The sequence below is a fragment of the Dunckerocampus dactyliophorus genome, chromosome 4 (assembly GCF_027744805.1).
Source record: "Dunckerocampus dactyliophorus isolate RoL2022-P2 chromosome 4, RoL_Ddac_1.1, whole genome shotgun sequence".
Lineage (NCBI taxonomy): Eukaryota > Metazoa > Chordata > Actinopteri > Syngnathiformes > Syngnathidae > Dunckerocampus > Dunckerocampus dactyliophorus.
The window spans coordinates 20,138,349-20,157,828 of record NC_072822.1 but is presented as its reverse complement, the minus strand read 5'-3'; the positions used below and the strand labels follow the sequence as shown (position 1 = coordinate 20,157,828).

The 19,480-nt window shown below is 40.4% G+C and overlaps 1 protein-coding gene across 3 annotated transcripts in view; it reads right to left on the bottom strand.

Moving 5' to 3' along the window:
- Positions 1 to 19,480, bottom strand: part of lmx1bb (LIM homeobox transcription factor 1, beta b) — a 52,402-nt gene that overhangs the window by 3,373 nt on the left and 29,549 nt on the right. For all 3 annotated transcript variants that reach the window (XM_054774912.1, XM_054774910.1, XM_054774911.1), the window contains 4 exons: positions 5,827 to 6,059; positions 2,107 to 2,285; positions 942 to 1,019; positions 506 to 572 (listed from right to left, as the gene is read on the bottom strand). In XM_054774912.1, coding sequence (XP_054630887.1) covers positions 506 to 572; positions 942 to 1,019; positions 2,107 to 2,285; positions 5,827 to 6,059 — 557 coding nt within the window. The remainder of the gene's footprint in view (positions 1 to 505; positions 573 to 941; positions 1,020 to 2,106; positions 2,286 to 5,826; positions 6,060 to 19,480) is intronic.

Genomic DNA, 19,480 nt, shown 5'->3' with positions numbered 1-19,480 from the left:
TGTTCTTGAGCGAACTAAAAGAAGAGTTGTGAACAGTAAAGAAACATAAGGGGAAGATCATTTTAGATTCAGCGCTTCAATGATATTTTAGTGCTGCTTCAGTACTTCCCTTTTATATGCTCATAATGCCTTGATGGTCACGTAAAACACACCCTGCATTTTTTAAATATAATTTCCCTGTCTTAAGGATACGATTAGAATGTAAAATGTGGAGAGATGTAAATATTAATACTTTTTTTTTCATTACAAATCTTGACACATAAAGTGCAATGTGACTTGAAATGTCAGTCTTATTTTAAGAGTTATATAATCATAACGGTTGAATTATAATAATAAGGCACTATGAGAGCCATGCATATGAGCTTATGTGATTGTGCGGCTGATTCTGTATTATTCTAGTGAGTGAGAAGACACGCTATAAACACAATCTATATTTTCTTGTTGGCTTAAACATAGAATAGTTATAAAAGACAGCAAAGATCCCTGTGTGTGCTCAAGTCATTACCTTGGCCAAGTCTCTGGGAATTCTGTTGTTCTTGTTGTTGCTGCTGTCGTCTGGCCAACTTCTTCATCTAAAACGAAAGAATCAAAGTTGTGAGGAACTCCCAAAACTAACATAACATGCACTCTTTAATTTAGAAAGGATGCTCCTCGCTCTTCACCCTGGCGTGAACTACATAAAATCTGTATCTGAGTGCATTTCATTGTCAAGTATCAAAGGATTTTGTGAGATAGTCATCGGCACAGGGGAGGGTGTAGACATTTAGTGCAACAGTGTGCAAGATTTGCAACTTCATGTGATATTTCTTGTCTTTTTGCATTTGTGAATGGAATGCAGTGATAAGTTTAACACACATAGTTGTGGTGATTTATTATTTTCTGTAAATTCAAGATGGAAAAGGGTTGTTATGTATGGACACAAATTGCTTAGTTTATCCCACCTTAGCCCTCTGGTTCTGGAACCACACCTGGACCACCCGAACACTGAGCCCTGTCTCTGCAGCCAACGTCTCCCTCACCTGAAGACAAAGCAAGTTTAGCATCATGAGCAGCATGAAAACACATAGCAGAATGCTACAATAGAGGCAGCGTTTGTGTTTTTTAGACAACACTGAAGAATACTAGGCTTTTTAGATCTTTAGCTTGTGGCCACTTCAAAGCTTTGGACATTTTTAGGGCCCAGAATGTGGAGGTCATTTGGTGCCTTTGGAAGTTTGTAATCCCATTTTGTAACCAAAACTCAAGCTCTATGGTTAAAGACTTCCTGGGTTAGTAATTGTCCTGTGCACGGGTGTCCAAACTTTTTCCACTGAGGGCTGCAAAGAGAAAATTAAAGGATGCAGGGGTCCACTTTGACAAATTTTATGCATCCAATCCAATGTAGGTCAATATATGCTAAGCTATATGAGTATTTGTGTTCAACAGTAGGTGACATAGCAAATTGGTGCAATATCAAATATTACATCTCATTAATAATGAATTAATTCTATCTGTACAATATGCAGAAGTCCAATTAAAAACAAGTTTCTCACCAAAAATGGACCCACTTTGGACACCCCTGGTCTATGGTGACCGTATTTTGATTACTGTAAACCAGGACAATGAGATACCTAAGTTTCCTCAGAGATGCCTTATCATTTCCTGATGTTTAAAGTATGCCTTCTCTGTATTACATTACAAAATACGAACATACATGTATATACGTTTTATTATGCCTAAAAACAATATGCCTAAACAATATCACTTTGATAAATATCAGCGGTGCAAAAATAACTTTAAAATCTTTGGACTGTATCTTCTGTATTCGAAAAATGGTAAGAAAATAGCTCTCTTTTCAAGTCTTACTCGACAAATAGACAACTAAAAAATATTCAGTATTAAATAATATTAGCACATCCAACTTTACCACAATAGCTCTCACAAGGTTTTCAGTGAAATTACGTATATAATAAAAAAAAAAACAATAAAACCAGGACATTTTCATCACTCTATACAAAAAAACAAACTAGGCCGGCCGTTTGGTCACCCCATGACAGTCTGATGTCAGAGATATACTATCATAATATCAAAATGAATGCTGATTATGTTCAAGTGCATCCCACATACCTTCCTGCAGGGTTTTGAGGACACCTCAAAGGAGGCCTTGAAGGCTCGTCTCTGCTGAGTGGTCAAGATGGTCCGTGGTCTTTTGGGTCTCCTGGGATCCTTGCTGTCATCCCCCTTCCCCTGGCCTCCTATGCCTCCTTTCTCTGGCTTGATGTCCAATTCCTCATCGTCACTTTTCTCTGCAGAGCAAGTTTGCATCATCAGTATGCATTTGAACTAACCACTCCCTTTTAGTCGGTGACAGTCTACTGATAAATAGAGTCTTGTTCTTTTCCAGCAGATTCACACACCACAAGTGCATAGTCAAGGGAGACACATGTGTTTTGAATATGGTATTATCAATTTGTTTCAAAAGAAAACTGCCACATGCGTGATTGCACTCACAGAAGTCTACAGCGTGTGCTTGGAGCGCACAGTAAAGTATGTACATTTGTCACTGGACTGGACACTGTGTCACTTCTAACTTATTGCCCTCAGCTTTGGCTGATTTGCACTAAATCAATCTCTGATAAGAACACTACATCAAGTGCCGCAAAGGCAATGTTAGAACATGTGGGAAATGTGTCTTCCGTGACGCGACTAAAAATGAAATTTGACGTTTTTGTCCTAGAAGTTTGCCGTGCATCAGTTTTCGTACGCCCCACTTTTCGACGACAATCTTTGGCAAATGTTGCCCCAGTTTTTGTATACCGTCTCAGTTATCGCACGGCCAAACATTGCACGCAACAAGCTAAATGAGTGAGAATCGAGTGCCCAAACAAAGCATCCTGTGCGATAATCAGCCTCTGCACTATTTTCAATGAGTACGACTGAATAATAACCCGCCCCGTGGCCCCGTGCAAGTGCCTGCACTTCAACAAAGAATTTGTATCAAAGTACCGTAAGGTACCTCACCCCTCTCCTCCTCCCTCTTTGTTCCTCGAAGTCTTCACCAACAAGTGTCTTCAATAAAGGTAAAAGTGATCATTATCATTTATCAAGTATTTTGCAATGTTTTCTGCATTTAAAACGATAATTATCCTTTATAAAATGTGTTTTTTGTTCATACTTTTGGATGTCTGGAACATATTAATTAGATTTACATCATTTCTTATGGGAAGAAAATCTTACGGGAAAAACCGAGGTACCACAGTACAGTGATCCCTTCCTTATTGCAGTGAATTGGTTCCATACCTGACCGTGATAAGTGAATTTCCGCAAAGTAGGGTCCTTATTTATAAATGGAATATTTTCAAAGTTAGAGCATAGAAACCATATAAAAACAGCTTTTAACATTATTAGAAACCTCTAGACATGACATAACCCCCCTATAGTCACCTTTACACGCATAGTAGATATAATAAGAGTATAAGCCATTTAAGACATAAATAAGACTGATGCTCGTGTGTGTTGCTATAAATGTGTTCCCTCGGGGAGCAGAGTGGCGGGTGGACAGCAGGTGACATTGGGGTATCAGAGTTAGCTTGGTGTGGGTTACGGGCGCAACAACATTGCGCCATATTTCTGATTTTGAATCAGTGTCACTTTTGTCATTGTCTGTATTTTGACAAAAAAACAGAAATAACACACAAATACTCAGAAGTTCATTGCATTCATTGCAGACGTCAGCTCGTTTGCATATAGTCTTCCTCAATTCAATTTTAGTTATATTACGCTTTTGCTAGCGTTTGGCCAAAATACATGTTTTGGATGCAGCACAAAGTGTTAGAGCACAATGAGGTGTTTTACTTTGGAAATCACAGCAGCTGAAACGTAAGATCCACTAATCTGTATTGTTTATTTTATCATCTTTATGACACAGTTTTGCATGTCACAAAATGGTGATGCGCAAACGAGCTGAAATTGACCTCATATCGTGTTTTATACACAACAGACACGAAGAAAGTGTTCAACACTGTTTCTCCTGTTTCTCCGATTTGTTTGCAGTATATTTTTATATGGTTATATCATCAAATCACTGTAGTCTGTGCGTCATGCCCCTCGAAGTGCCGGCACCCTCGCTGGTACCCCTTTCAGGAGAATCACCCTTATATATGTATTTCAGCTCATTTTGTTTTGCTTGAAAATGCCTAATTAAGGCAAAAATATGAAAACATTGCTCTGACTAAAGGTAGGCCATATTCAATTGATTTATTAATTGACATATTTTTGGAAAACCGTGAAGCTGCAAAATTTGAAAGTGGCGAGGGACAACGGTATTGCAGTTTGGTAGTCCAGCTAGTATGCGTCTCATGGTTTAATTAAAGAAGAATTTACTGTCATAAGATTTTCCGTGTGTAAAATGAAAGTGTGCTACTACAAAAGACGTCATCCTATACAAAACTAAACCGCATACAAAAAAAAAAATCATGTTACGCACAGTTCAAATGGGACGAATCGGACAAAGAACATTTTAATCAGAATTGGGAGAGGCACACATTTCTGATATGTATTTACATTTCTCCATTGCAAACACATATTCTGTCTACCACAAACTGAGGTTAACCTCTGTTCTTGTCAACAGTTCCTCCATCGTGAAATTTGGAGACATGCACAAAAGCCTGAGCGATACTCCGGGACACGAGCGTACAAGGATGAGGCAGAGCAAATATTCCCACAAGTTGACAAAAGTTGACATAGGCACAGATGTATTTGACAAATTCCCTGCTTTTGTGCATGTTTAAATGTGAGCCAGATGGTAGTGAACAGTGAGGCTTGGCGAGACGCCTCATTGTGTGAGCAGGCTATAGGCGAGGAACACTCGAGCTGATAAGAGTGGAGGCGCAGGCTTTCTGCAGAAAATCCCTGTCACTCACCATGATACGGTCATTTAATTCTTTCCAGCACCACAGCCTGCCCACGCATGAAGAGCCATGAAAACAGAGAGGCTTGGCTTGGTCCTGGATCCACTTCCTACTGTATCATAAACTTGTGCTCCCTACTCAAATTAGCAGGCTAAAAAAAACGGCAACCGGGAATCCGCAGATGAAGTCATGTTGGAAACTTTTACTGCATGTGATATCTTCTAAACTGTTTAAGGAAATAATAACATTGTTTCTGTCTGTCTTTGCTAATATACTCTCACTTGCCACTTTATTAGGTGCACATGCGCAATTCAGTACAATACAGTTGCGATTAACTGAACATTGTTACTCCAGTATTTACAACACCATGTGGGGTCTGTGGAATGGGCCAAAAAAATCTATTAAATTCCATCTTGACACTGTTAAAAGGGGCACATCCATTGCTGTTTCACTTTTGTATATTGCAGTGATGAGCATTCTTAATAAAATGAGGCACATTAAGGTGTATTAACACACAATATACTGTACAATGTACAGATGAACATTTCCAATATGTAAGAATGGATATTCCTTTTGTTTTGCCATTTAAAATAGTGTGGCTGTATGTTTATTATTGTGGTGCATCAAACTGTGTGTGGCCCTAACATACACTTTTGCATGTCACAAAATGGTGATGCACAAAATAGCTGCAATTGACCTGAGATCGTGCTCAGATTGACCTCTGCAATGTTACCTTTGTAAAAGATTCACATTTCTGATGTCATTCCATTGTGCAAGTGTACCTTACCAAGTGACACCACGTGGCTCCAGTTAGGATGCCTATGCTGGCTGTCACTGCGGTGGCACAGCATGCACAAAATCCAACACCTTGGTGCCATGTGATGATCACACCACGGTGCTGTTCTCACTCCACTGTGAGAGGGCGCAGGGAGCTCACCTGAGTCTGAGTCATCTGGGCTGACCGAGCTGAGTAAGTCCTTCTCCCGCTCATAGTCGACTTTGCAGAGCAGCTGACCCTCTTTCAGGACAAACTCGTCGCCTTTCCTAAGCTGGCGGTCGCACACGCAGCAGCAGAAGCAGTTCAGGTGGTAGACGCATTCCAGAGCTCGCATCACAAACTCTGTGGGGGCGATCTTCTCCATGCAGCCACTACACTTGGTTGCAAACAACCTATGGAAGAAATAAACATTTTATCTACAAAAGGCTAGAACAGCAAAATCTATTGCAGCTTGATTAATTGATGTGGAAATGTAGTTTTTTTTCACATTATCTTTACATTGTGTGGCTCTTGCATTATTGTATTATTAAACGAGGGGTGTATTATTATTATTATTATGTATTAATGTTATGTTAAGTAATGTATTTCATATTTATTTTAGTATATATAATTGTTTATTGCATACTCCTTATCTATTATTATTATTATTATTATTATATTTAAATGCAAGTGTTATATTTTATCATGTGATATGTTTTATATATTATTACTAGTATTTCTTTATTTATTGACCTGGGGAACATATTTTGCATGAGAAAAATCTCACTTAACACCGCCAAGTGTGCCATGACATATTCTGTTATGGCAACAAGTAGTACACAGGTTAACTATGTACTTTCTGCCATCAAGTAGATGAGCATTTTGTTATGCCCGTCACTGTGCATCGCTGCCATAGATAGATGACAGATCATTTTCTGACCAATTCATCAAAATTGGATAATTTCCCTCATGTGCCGCAGCACAGTAGTTGGGAATCACTGCAATACTGGATTGTTTGGCGTTCTGTTGAGTGTCATTTGTCCTGTATCCTTGGTTTTTAGCAAAATCTTTGAGCAGTAACCCCCAAACCTTGCATGACTGAAATCAAGACTTGCTAGGAGATAACAGGCTTCTTTCTTTCACATCCCAACATTCTCTATGCATCAGATAACATATCAGATCCAATGATTCATCGCTGACTGCTGAGCATCATATCTCATCAAACTGTGTAATATAATGCCTCTGTGGTGCAAAATGGCCTCTATGGCCCAACACCTCCATCTTCTTTTGTACCCTTTCAGGAAGGTGTTTGCATTGTTTTATTGGTGACTGAGAGGCATTTAATTTGTGCTCTCTTGTTCATAAGATGCCACATGAAATGAAACAAGAAGGCAGAGAGCGTGGTTGATGTTGTCCAGCCGTAAAACTGGATTTATTAGCAGCTTCTTTGTTTGCCCTGGTCAGGAAGACAGCTGGCAGCCGCCTATCTGTTTGTGGTGAACATCTATTTCATTGTGCAATGCAGGGAGGCAACGAGAGGACTATTTGACATCATCGGCTGGTTCGGGGCAGGGATGAGCGATGGTGATGAATATAATGTGTAAATATGAGAAGAGGGTTGTTTTGTTATGGTAATTTTGTCCTAGGTGCTGATTGAGTGCTGATATGGTGTGCGTGTTTGTCTGTGTTAACACGTGTGCAAGGAGCAACGGGCAGCTGTATACATGCTGCACTCACGCGTGCTTTCTATTGTTGTCTGTGCAGCTCTTTAAAATAATCGCATCACTATTGCTCACCATAGTTGTGGTGACTATGAAGGTGTAAGGTCACCGTGGTTGTACGTTCGGTGCACGGTGAAATACCAGGCGCGAAATCTTCATTTCTAACGTCAACGTCTGTCAAACTTGCAATAAAAGTTCTGACATTGCTTAACATTGCGGTACACTGGTACACTGCGTACCGGAGACGTAAAATCTGTAACGGAAACATGATTGGTTGTCCAATCACAATTTTTATGACAGAGCTTCTGCGACGTCACGTGCCATGATATTTATTGTTTTTCGATTTATGGACATAAATGGCCAATAACCATACTTAATTTAGGTAATGTATTGGGGGTTCTTTTTCTTAGTGACGCTTATTAAAAAACTTTGCCAGCATGATGTTTTCATTCGTCAACCGTGACCTCACACAGCACATGCGCAGATGCGACAGGTGTATATGTCATAGCCGGTCACGTAAATAACAATATGCATTGCAACAGGAATCAAAGGAATCAAATATATATATATATATATATATATATATATATATATATATATATATATATATATATATATATATATATATATATTTACATATACTGTATATTACAAAAGAGACATAGCAAACAGAGGAAAAAGCAAATATACATTGATAAATATAAATACAGATGCAATAAACAATGCGGTTTTATATATTCCAGTTTTTTACGATTGATGCATGTCAGAAATATCTGACCTTGTGTTGGCTGCACTAATTACGTATGTGGGATACACATGCGGCGCAAGACACACATACGGAGTCCACAAGTGCAACGTACATAAAAATTTTGATTTTGCCCGAACCTGACACCAGCAAAACTTGACCGTTGGCCGTACGGACGACACACGAAGACGTACAAAGCGCGTACGTTTGTGACTTGCAGCCTGAAAAACATGTAAGTGCCCGTAGAGTTTTTTTGACATGACCAAGAACCTCTGCAGCTGGTCTGCGGCCAGTCTACAGCTTGATAATCAGCACATCACACACACGCCCTCTGTGCATTTCTTACGTTTTTTTGCACATAGACCGGCCGTAGGAGCCCATACAACCAGATGTGACCGAGGCTTTAATTACTCATCACAACAACTGATAGGTTATTGTACAAGATACACTCCATCCATTATAATCCGAATCATGACCCGTATCTGTCACAGCAAATTGGGTATACAATGCACTGTATAGAATTTGTTTATCCTTTAATAACTTTTCAGCCATTGCACAGCCGCAATGTAGACCATGCAAGGTTCATCAAATCCTATAATCTTTCATTTATTACAGTAAGTTAAGAAGATTATTATTCAACTATGGAAAAACCTCAAGGATAATCCCACGAAAAAGAAATGTTGGCATGTTTCTAAAATAAGCATGCTTCTTGTTGAAGTGACCAGCCAGCTCGGATATACAGTATCTAGTAAACAAACTACAGTGTTTGTCCACTGGAGAAAAGAGAGAACAAAATCAAGTGCAACCCTTCTAATTAAAAAAATTCACAAGACATTGAAACAAAGCGTAATTTAAACACATCTTGAGTCTGTAAAGATAAACTGAACATATAGTCGTTTCACATTTTTAGAAGGATTATAGCGCTACATGCTGGGATCAGTGAAAGAAGTGATGAATCTGTCAAGACGAGTTGCGGGCGCGAATGTTTAACTAATGATTGACGGCTTAGGCTAAGAAAGAAAGCAAAAAAGCCGAGGAAATGACTTGTTAGCACGGTTTTGATACGTCCAGGATTCTGCATTCACCTACAGCCGCTCTCTCAAATCTTCTCATCTAGATGAAAACATTCTCATTCAGCCTTCTTTCCTTTCTTCTCTTTCCTGCACCGAGTCTAATCTTGTAAGCCATTATTTTTCTATTTCCCCTCTCTGTCACTTTGCATTATTTTTGCTGCTGTAATTCCTATTCGTCCCTTCTGGAATCTTCCTGTCCTGCTTTGTCCTCTACCCTAATCCGGACTTTCTGCCTGTTTTCAGCCCCTGGTCCCCATTCTCAGCAGGGTTCAGATGGAATAGCCATGCATGACGCCCCTTCTATGGCAACCACACCTCCACAGGAAGGCAACGGCGACTTTTCGGATGGGCAGAGAAGGCCTTTGAGAACCTGGCAGCAGAAGTAAATCCTTCTCTAAGGAACAAGGAGAATTAGCAGGGAGCAGTGGACTAGGGATTTAACCCTACCCCTCTCCTTTGAAAGGCACAGTCAGGCCCACTCCTGCGGCTCGCCACAATCAAACAGAAGAGGAGTGGGGAGGTGGCAGTGGGGAGAGGAGAACACAAACTCCCTGAATGACACAAGCAGTGGATTGTGGAGGAGCCTAATCCCACTTTAATACCTTTCCAAGTTCAGCTGCTAAAGAATGCTCTTTAAAACAACACCGCTGTGTGAGCAGTGAAGGTTGACCAGGGGGAGGCACGCCATTCAACCTCCCCAACATTACCTGATTAGTGGTTTGAGGTCCGGGGCCACTGGGCCAACATGCCAGCGGGAAGCAGGGGAGCGGACATAAATGATGGTTTCATGTCGACAACGGCCATAACTGTGGTAACATTACAAGAGTCAAGATCTATACGGAGATGTCACGCTTGAAAAAAAACATGTAAGGGTGATATTAACCCAAAGCAGCCTTTCCCCAACTTAGTGTCTTCAGTTTTTCATTGGGCTGCTGCTTGCTAGAGTAAAAAGCCCATTATATTTATTGTCAAGCAGGGACACATTGTCTTAGTAAATGTCTTTTTCAGGATCCGGCGAAAGGTGCAGGTACAAGAATTTATTTTCACCATTCACATAACCACTTCCACCCTCTAGGACGTAGTCTAGAAACTTGCATGGAACTGTGTACAATATGTCAGTGTTATGGCAATAAATTACATTCAGTGGCACCTCGGTTAGCGTTATTACCTAGATAAGAAAAAAAACTGGCAAAAACCGAGGCAATTTTTCCCATAGGAAATAACGTAAATCCAATCTGTTCTGGCAATCGTAACTTTCTTTAGCGGTTGTACTCAAAAAAAAAAAATGCATGATGATTAAGTCAGAAACCTGTAGGGTGCTTCGTTTGAGCACTTGATTTCGCAGAATGATACACTACAGGGCAAATTGACTGGTGTGTTATGTGTAACATTGTAAGACAGTGTATGAAAACCAAGGAAAAAATGTGCCGAAAATTTCGTCTGAAAACCAAATCATACAAAAACTGGGGTGTACGAAAACCAAGGTTTGACCGTACTTTGTATATCATATTTAGGAAGGTGACTGCATTATTTGAGACACTAATGTATCCCATAGGATGACAACTTTTTTCCACTGAAAAAAAAAAAAAATCATTGTGACAAGGCCCTTAAAGTACTTTGTGGTTCTGTATTGTTTACAACTTGTACGAACCGCTGACTCTGTGGGGAACAGAGCTGCTTGTGTAACACGACTCCCACTGTTGCAGGGGGGACCACCATCATCAACAATTCCTGTCCTGACTCTCGTTTTCGTCCTCCCACACCTGAGCGCACGGATCAAGGCATGAGCACCTCCTCTGTGGATCAATGGCCACATCTCAAGCAGAGAGCTGTCAATATTTACCTAGGCCTCCACGGTGGACTCATAAATGAAACGAAAAAGGGCCTATCTCAGCACATAGCTCGCTCCCAGTGGACTCATCATGTCCTTCTTTTTAATCCCGTGTCCACATACCTGTAATCCCTTGTCTGTCCTTTCTCAATTTATCTGTGATTTGGTTCATCACACTGGTGGTGGGGCTGTGTTTTTACTAAAGACAAAAAGACACAGGCAGGAGCAAAAAAAAAGTATCATATAGAAGACAATGCCGACAGGGAGCAGCACTTATTTTGTCTGATGAGCACTTGAGCTCAGCCAAGTGCAGCTGAGAGTCTTCAGGCTCTTCTTCCTCTTCGTCTTCCCCTTTTTTACAGGCACTCTGGAGAACGATGCTTGCTCCCTTTGAACAGATTATAGGCAACTTAAAGTGTGACAACGTCTTAAGCTCTCACCACATGTTGCCAATGATTTCCCTTCTACAGACATTACATTTAATGCTTCTGCCGCAGTGATATGCATCAGCAGGACTGAGCTGGATAAAAGAAAGTGAGAAGACTATAGAAAGAAGGGGGGATGTTGAATATGGAGCCACTCGTGGCGCTTGATCATGCTACATTTAGCAACACGTGTGACACGACTCAGTTTTTGCTCACCAATTCCAAACAATTTCGGGAACAATACACCCCAGCCTCTTATGTCAGCAACTCTCATCCGAGCCTGAGGGGATGAGGATTATCTCGGCAGCAGCTGTAAACTATTACTTTTAAGATGTTTTGGCTAGGCAACCTGTGGCCACGCCAGTCATGCTTGGGTGTGACATGATCACTGTGTGACGGGTCAGAACAGGGTCTCAGACAGGATGGGTGACACACATCTTTCTCTGACATCTTATAATATATTTTTTGTATTAGCTGTGCATTTACATCATGCATATACATATACATACACACATACATATACATACACAGATACATATATACATACCTACATATATATACGTATATATATATATATATATATATATATGTGCGTGCATATATGTATACATATATATATACCACGTGTACATTTTTAAATGTACTATTGGCTATAGCAGGGGTCACCAACATTTTTTGAGAGCTACTTTTACAAAATGAAAATGGCCAAGAGCTTCTCATTTTTGCAAAATTTCTTTTCATAGCTTATTTCAACCCAAACAAAGCGAATATTACCAAACTGCTGGTATCCACAACTCACATTTTGTACTTCACAATGCATTTCTTTCTCATGTTCTCATATTATTAACTGAAAACCTCATGAACAGCAGGCTTGCAGGCGCCTCGTGGTTGTGGGACGCTTCCTGGGAGGCGCCCTGGTGCCCATGGGCACCATGCACCCTGGGCTACATGATATGAAAGGGGAAACATACAATTTAGACAAAAACATATTTGACTTACTTTTTCAAAATCATCAGTGAAACATAGAGGATCAGATGCCTTCTTTAAGGGGACTTTGGATCCAAGAGCAGTTTGATGGTGCTGCAGCAGGACGCCCAGGCAGTCCAACTAAGCACTTTTCGGGCTATCCGCCTTATGGCCGCCACACACGGGAGGCGACATCGCCTCTACAATCATTCATTGATCGACCGATGAGCAGACACTATATGCTAAGACATGCTAATCAGTACACTATATTTGCAGTGTCAGATTTCCCAGAGCTATTTGGCAGTTCTAAAAAAAGAATATAGAGAACCCGTCGGTGCCACATTAAACATATTGGGTAAGTTTACATTCATTTTACACGGACATTTATGTAAGTTTATCTTCAATACTAGCTAGTGGCAGGCCGTGCACCGGTGGGCGACACATTCACATCCAGAGCAAACTGTCAACACCGGCCGCTTTTTCTCACTTGAACTACTTTGATATCCCCAAATTCCCTCGACATCTGACAGCCAATCTAAACTGTGGGAGACTCGTACAATTCGCTCTGGATGTGGGTGCGTCGCTCGCCGGTGTTGCTGGTCGCAGCCGCACTGCGGCACGTTGGTGGTGGGTTTCGACGGTGGCGGTTGTTTGTCGCCTGGCGCACACACGCGATATACATACACTCCTGATCAAAATCTTAAGACTAGTTGAAAAATTGATAGAATTTGTATTTTGCACATTTGGATCTTAATGAGGTTTTAAGTAGAGCTACAATATGCAAAAGCAAGAAGGGGGAGTGAGACAAAAAGCACTTTGAAAAAGTAATTTATTGAAAACAACAATTAAACTGAAATAGGCTGTTTATCAGCTGATCAAAGGTTTAAGACCATCGCTCAAAAAATAACAAAAAACTCTCCAAACCAGAACAAAAAATGTTCTCAGTAGGACTCAGTAATGAGTAGCTCCACCGTTCTTGTTAATCACTTCAAAAATTGGTTTGGGCATGCTTGATGCAAGTGTTTCCAGGAGGCTAGTGGGAACATTGCTCCAAGTGGTGAAGATGGCTTCACGAAGGGCATCAACTGTCTGGAACTGATGGCCATTTTTATAAACGTCCCTTGCCATCCATCCCAAATGTTCTCTATGGGATTTAAATGAGGGGAACATGCAGGATGGTCCAAAAGAGTGATGTTATTCTCCCTGAAGAAGTCCTTGGTCAAGCGAGCATTGTGAACTGCAGCGTTGTCCTGTTGGAAAACCCAGCTGTTACCACACAGACGAGGGCCCTCAGTCATGAGGGATGCCTGCTGCAACATCTGCATCCGTTTGACGACCCTGCACCACCTGAAGCTCCAGTGTTCCACTGAATGAAAAAGCACCCCAGATCATGATGGGTTATTGCGCTGCAGTCGGCACCAGTAAGGGCTTTAATTTGGGTGGAAGACCGCCCTGTGTCTTGATGGACAGCCAATCGGATCCTCCGGCTCAGCGCAGCTATGATTTTTTTTGGGTCTACCACTTGACTTCTTTGTTTCATAATGCAGAATGTAGAATGACTGTCTTACTGCACCCAACCTCAGCAGCAATGGCACGCTGCGAGAGGCCTTGCTTATGCAGCTCGACAATCTGACCACGTTCAAAAAGAGAAAGTTTCTTAGCTTTAGCCATCAGCCTATTTGAATTTAATTGTTGTTTTCAATTGGTCTTAAGATTTTGATCAGGAGTGTATATATATATAAATATATATATATGTTGCTTTGTATTACTGCTAAAAATGTAATAACGATAGACCACCTCAAAATGCAGAATTGAATTTTACAGGTTTTTACTGAATATTAACATGAATAAAGGATGTGGGGCTTACAATATGAAATATGACTCAACTATAAAATACTGAATATCAAGAGTGTATGAATGTCCCTCCTTATTAACTTCCCAGATGAACTTCTGGATGTGTTTTGCAATCAAGCAAAAATTCTGCAAAAAGTGAAAAACAACATGGCGAAATACAAAAACAGGGTGAAAGAACAACCGTAAAATCTCACTTTTCTGCAGAACTTTCTCACAGAAAGTTTGCTTCTTTGACCATCTCCATCCTTACGTTGGAGCTGCTCTGACTCATCATAGCCTCGTCTTCCTGGAGCTATTGTTACGTAGACCCTATGATTACTGTAAAGACCCGTATGTAACTAGAATCCATTGGAATAATTTAGACAGATCACGATTGACCATAATTTAAAAATAGCATTGCATTCTATTTCCGGTTACAGCTTTGATGTTAAAGGTTTAAAGAAAATAATTTGGAACCGTGGAGCGGGCCGGATTAAAAAGCTTGACAGGCCGTATGTGGCCTATGGGCCGTCGCTTGCCCGTTTCTAGTTTACATTTTAACAGCACATTCAGTTTGACACAAATCGTTTCAAAAACGCCACAACAACAAGAAATGTTTTTTTCCAGTTCTTCCTTTGTCATTATCATGTAAATGTGATAGTAAACCACCACACTGCTCATTTGGCCACTGTTTGTCATCTGGTCAAACACAACAAAGACGTCTTAAGTGGAGCACTACAACAAAATTGGCTCTGTGCACTCGTATCAAGAGTTTCACTTAAAGGAGAAACATTCGATTCCCAGATGTTTCACTCCACACAGATGAAAAACGACCAAAACTTCCTCCTTAAAAATGACTTTGTTATGTGCGTAACTGTTGTACTCTTTGATGAAAAAGACAGTGAACCTTGCTACCCGAAATAGCAACCAGAATTATGCCAATACAAAGTACGGTACTGTATGATTGCTTGCAGATGGAAAGGTGAAAGAGTATTTCAAAAGAATGTTCTTAAACAAAATCAGTTTGCATTTCCAGATCCATAAAACAAACTCCTCGTCCTGAAAAAAAAAACAACAAACCCAGAAAGTGATATGACAATGTTGTCCATGCAAAAGATTCTCTGAGCTTATTTGATATTATCAGCATTTCTCTTTGGTGCATAGTTTCATGGAGAATAATGAAGCCAAATAAAAAGTGCCATCCTTACGCTCCCAAGGGCTAGCTGCAGTCAGCTCTAAAAGCTGCTTAATCACCATCCCATGCTTACAACATTAACATAATAATGGCCTTTAAATTGAGGCTCTTTGTTTTTTAATTAAACTCCCAGCAGGTAAAAGTAAAACACATTAACCAGAGATGTGTACACGGCTAATGGCCCAGCGGTGCCTTCTTCATCACACAGCTCTGACCACGGGATTCTGCTCGTTCCCCTCCCTGAAGCACAGCACCGGCAGCATGCAAAGCTCACTGGGGAGGAATGAGACGCCCTGATTGCACTTGGCATGGCGAAGATAATAGCGGAGACGCGTTAGATGTGTCGGTGCTCGCGCCTGCACCTGCCTTCCATCTGCGGGGGTGCACACTTGGAGAAAAAGCTGCTCAACGGATCTTAACTGAATCCGTCAAAACACACGGGTAACAGTTAGTCTGGAGCTAAGTGTTTTCCAGGATCATCTATCCCACAAGTCCGCTATTGTGAAAATAAATATGGCTGCTCTAATTCTATGGCAGCATGAGCTCCCATATCGAGGAATGTGCAGCTCCTGAGACGAGTCTCCGGCCAAACAGACATCTCTGTCTGATATCTGTGCATGGATCCTGCGCAGCTGCACAAAGAAACCCTAAACCTTAATTCATTATTCAAATGATCTCATTTTGAGATTAGACAATAAAATCTCTAAAACATGCAAATAGTTTACATGTACTATACAATGAAAGATGGTAGTACAGTACTGCCAAGCGATGAACAAACAACTCCAAAAGCGCTATACTGAGAACTGTCTTCAAGCATCAAGTGAGCGGCTGCTTCTCCTTCACATCTATCTGCTAATGAGTCGAAAGGAAAACAGGATATCTCTCTCTTCTCTTTCTCTCTCTCTCTCTCTCTCTCTGTGTGGAAATAATCCTCCTCCCAGCCACACAGGTAGAACAAAGCTGACAGAGTGAAAGGGACAGTGTACTGGGCAGCAGAGGAGGCTAAGTACACATCTAAATACAAGAGTAAGCAGACAAGCACATAGGATGCTGTTTGGACAGCTGGTGTTCCTGCGTATGTAAAATGTGTGCAACATCACATTTAAGCTCATTTTTTTTCCAGCTCAGAACAAACAGTATCACAGCAACGACATCAATGAGGAAATTATAACTGTAAAAAGATGAGGGGAAAGAAATGGATTACTCGCATGCTAATAAATACATGTCACTAGACTCTCGTTGCATTTGTCAATGCGAGTGTCAGGCTCTTTTATGTATTTTCTAATTATTAGATTCCTGCGTTTGTCCTCCCCTTCCAAACTAATATGCATCAGCTAACAATTGAGGGCTTGGCCTGCTTGCTGAGCCACTGGGAGCCATTGCAGCTTCTGAAAGAGCTAGGAGAGCACTGAGAGTGATGGCTACAATAAGGCTAATGGCTATCACATGTTATAGAGCTGTAACTGCACACAGAAACACGATTCCCCTTGCTGCAACCTTCCACAAATTCTGCCTTTACAACACGAGAGAGACATTGATTTATTGATATGTTTATTTTGATATTGTAGCTGTTGAAATGGACGGCATTATATGAGAGGCGTTTAAGATTTTAGCCACCCCAGGACCTTTAAATATGTGTAGTATAGTACAACAGGACCCACAGCAAACCTAGTAATAAAGTTGAATTACAGTAGATCCCCGCTTTTCGCGGGGGTTGCCGTCCAGGACCACCAGCCAGTGGCGAAAATCTGCAAGTTATTGAGATGGCCATAAAAATAAATATTTGACACACAGCTCGCTCCAAACCCTCCGGCTAGCTTTGACATTGATGCGCTCCTCCGAGTTTGGCTCAACATTTGCAATAAGAGTGATTATTATTAGAATAAGATTCAGGTTCAGAAACCTCCCCTTTCCCAATTCAATATGCCTCACACACTTATTAAACACATTTTAAAGTATAAAATGTGTAGGTACTCACCACTAATCAGTGTTAATGTAAGATGATCCATGGACCGATGGAATTGGAGTTACGTTGTTTCACTTTTGTGTCTCACAGCAACTATGGTGTGTTGAAGGACCGCCAATCAAAGTGCGAAATCTCAATGCTTGACGAAAAAACATTATCAGTGAAGCATAAAGTCATAAACATATAAAAATTGTGGCCTTTTTCTAATATTAGTACGCGCATGCTGTACATTTTACCTGTATATCACAGACTTTTAATAATTTAACAATTACCAATTTATGGTGAATGAGATATATTCTGATAGAAAATATATATATTTCTTTTTAGCAAAAATTTGCTGAAACATGAATGCTGAATTGTGAATGTGCAGGGATCTACTGTATATGTATATGACTATAAGATGAGGAATTCCAATTTACACTGTGAAATATTGTAATAATTAAAGTAATTGTAATAGCTTCATAAAACGACTTCACAATAAAACTATTTAAATTTCGTGTCCGGTCTAAATATTTTGTTCACTCAACTAGATTAAATCTTAAAGCCAAAAAAGTAGAGAAAAAATACATGACTTTCTTTACTCTACATGAAAACATACTTCCCGATTCAGTGGTGGAATGGTTAAAAAACAACATTTGCATTGGAGGGCTTTATAATTACTATTGACCCGGAGGTTCTGGGCCTAAGAAATAAAACAAACAGTAATATGAGGTGTTCTAAAGCACAAGTCTGCAAATATGCAAAGGCAGGGTCCGATGGAGAGCATCACGCTTTGGCTTCTTTTCTTCACTCCTAATCTGAGGGTCTACACTATATTAAGACGGCTTTGGAGCCACTTGTGACCCAGCTGTGCACTAATGAAAAATTCCACAGCTCTGCGCAGAGGCCAATGGAGCTTGACCCCTTTCCACCATGAACCAAGCAATGTCCATCTTGAGGAGTTTACCAGGGCTAGAAGATACTGGATTAATAGGTAGCAAAGAAGAATGACAGACAATATGGGAACGACTAAAAAAAAAGCCTCAATATGTCCCCCCTCTTCTCTGTCTTCAATCTTTGGTGTATTGGTGGAAAGTAAAGTGTTTGCCCAGGTTTTAATGGGCTGAGATGATCTGGAGATCATTGTGATGGACATGGGCTGTATGAGGGTGCTCTGTTTACTTAACAGAGATTCAGTCTAAGCCCAAAATTAGTTTGAAGGGAGGGAACGTGAGGCAAGCAGGAATTAGACGTTGTTCACAAGAACAGTGTTTGTCTGTGTGTGATTGCGCTGCCCTTGATCCTTGGTCTCATTCACATCTGGGCAACCAACCACCTTGGAAGCTACGGAGACTGCAAAGTTACACCATAGTAACTAATCGGATAGGTCAGTGAGCAGAACTATGTTTTCAGTAGGTTGTTCAGTATATGTTTTGGTTATGTCTGGACTTGTATTGTAATTTCCTTTATTTTCTGCTCCTCTTTCACTTTTCCCTAATAGAATCACACAAAAACACAATCAATAACAACACACACACATATACCTGAGAGGTATATATGTATATATATACAGTCATGAAAAGCACGATTAGACCACCCTTTTTCTTCAGCTTATTGATCCATTTTAATGCCTGCTACAACTAAAGGTACATTTGTGTGGAGAAATATAATGATGATAACAAATAAAGTTCATAAGAGTTGAATTTAAGAGCTGATATGTTGCAAATTCCATAGTTTTCTTGATAATAACCAAAATCACAAATCAGGTACCTTTAGTTGTATCAGGCATTCAAATGAACGAGAAACTGAAGAAACAAAGGTGGTCTAACCATTATTTCCATGACTGTATATACAGATATATAAACATATGCCATTATTATAAATTATCACCGATTTATGGTGAATGAGATGCGTTTTCAGCAGAGGAAAAAAAACCCCATCAATGCTGCGTTGCGATGTAATATTTTTAAGGGAATAGACCATATCTTAAAATGCAAGTTGGGAGCTTAGGGTGAGGGAAAATCAAAAAGAAGACCAGAAATGAAAAATAAACACAGTTCTTGAAAGAGAGAGTGCTTTAAGACCCGTGGGCTGGGGATT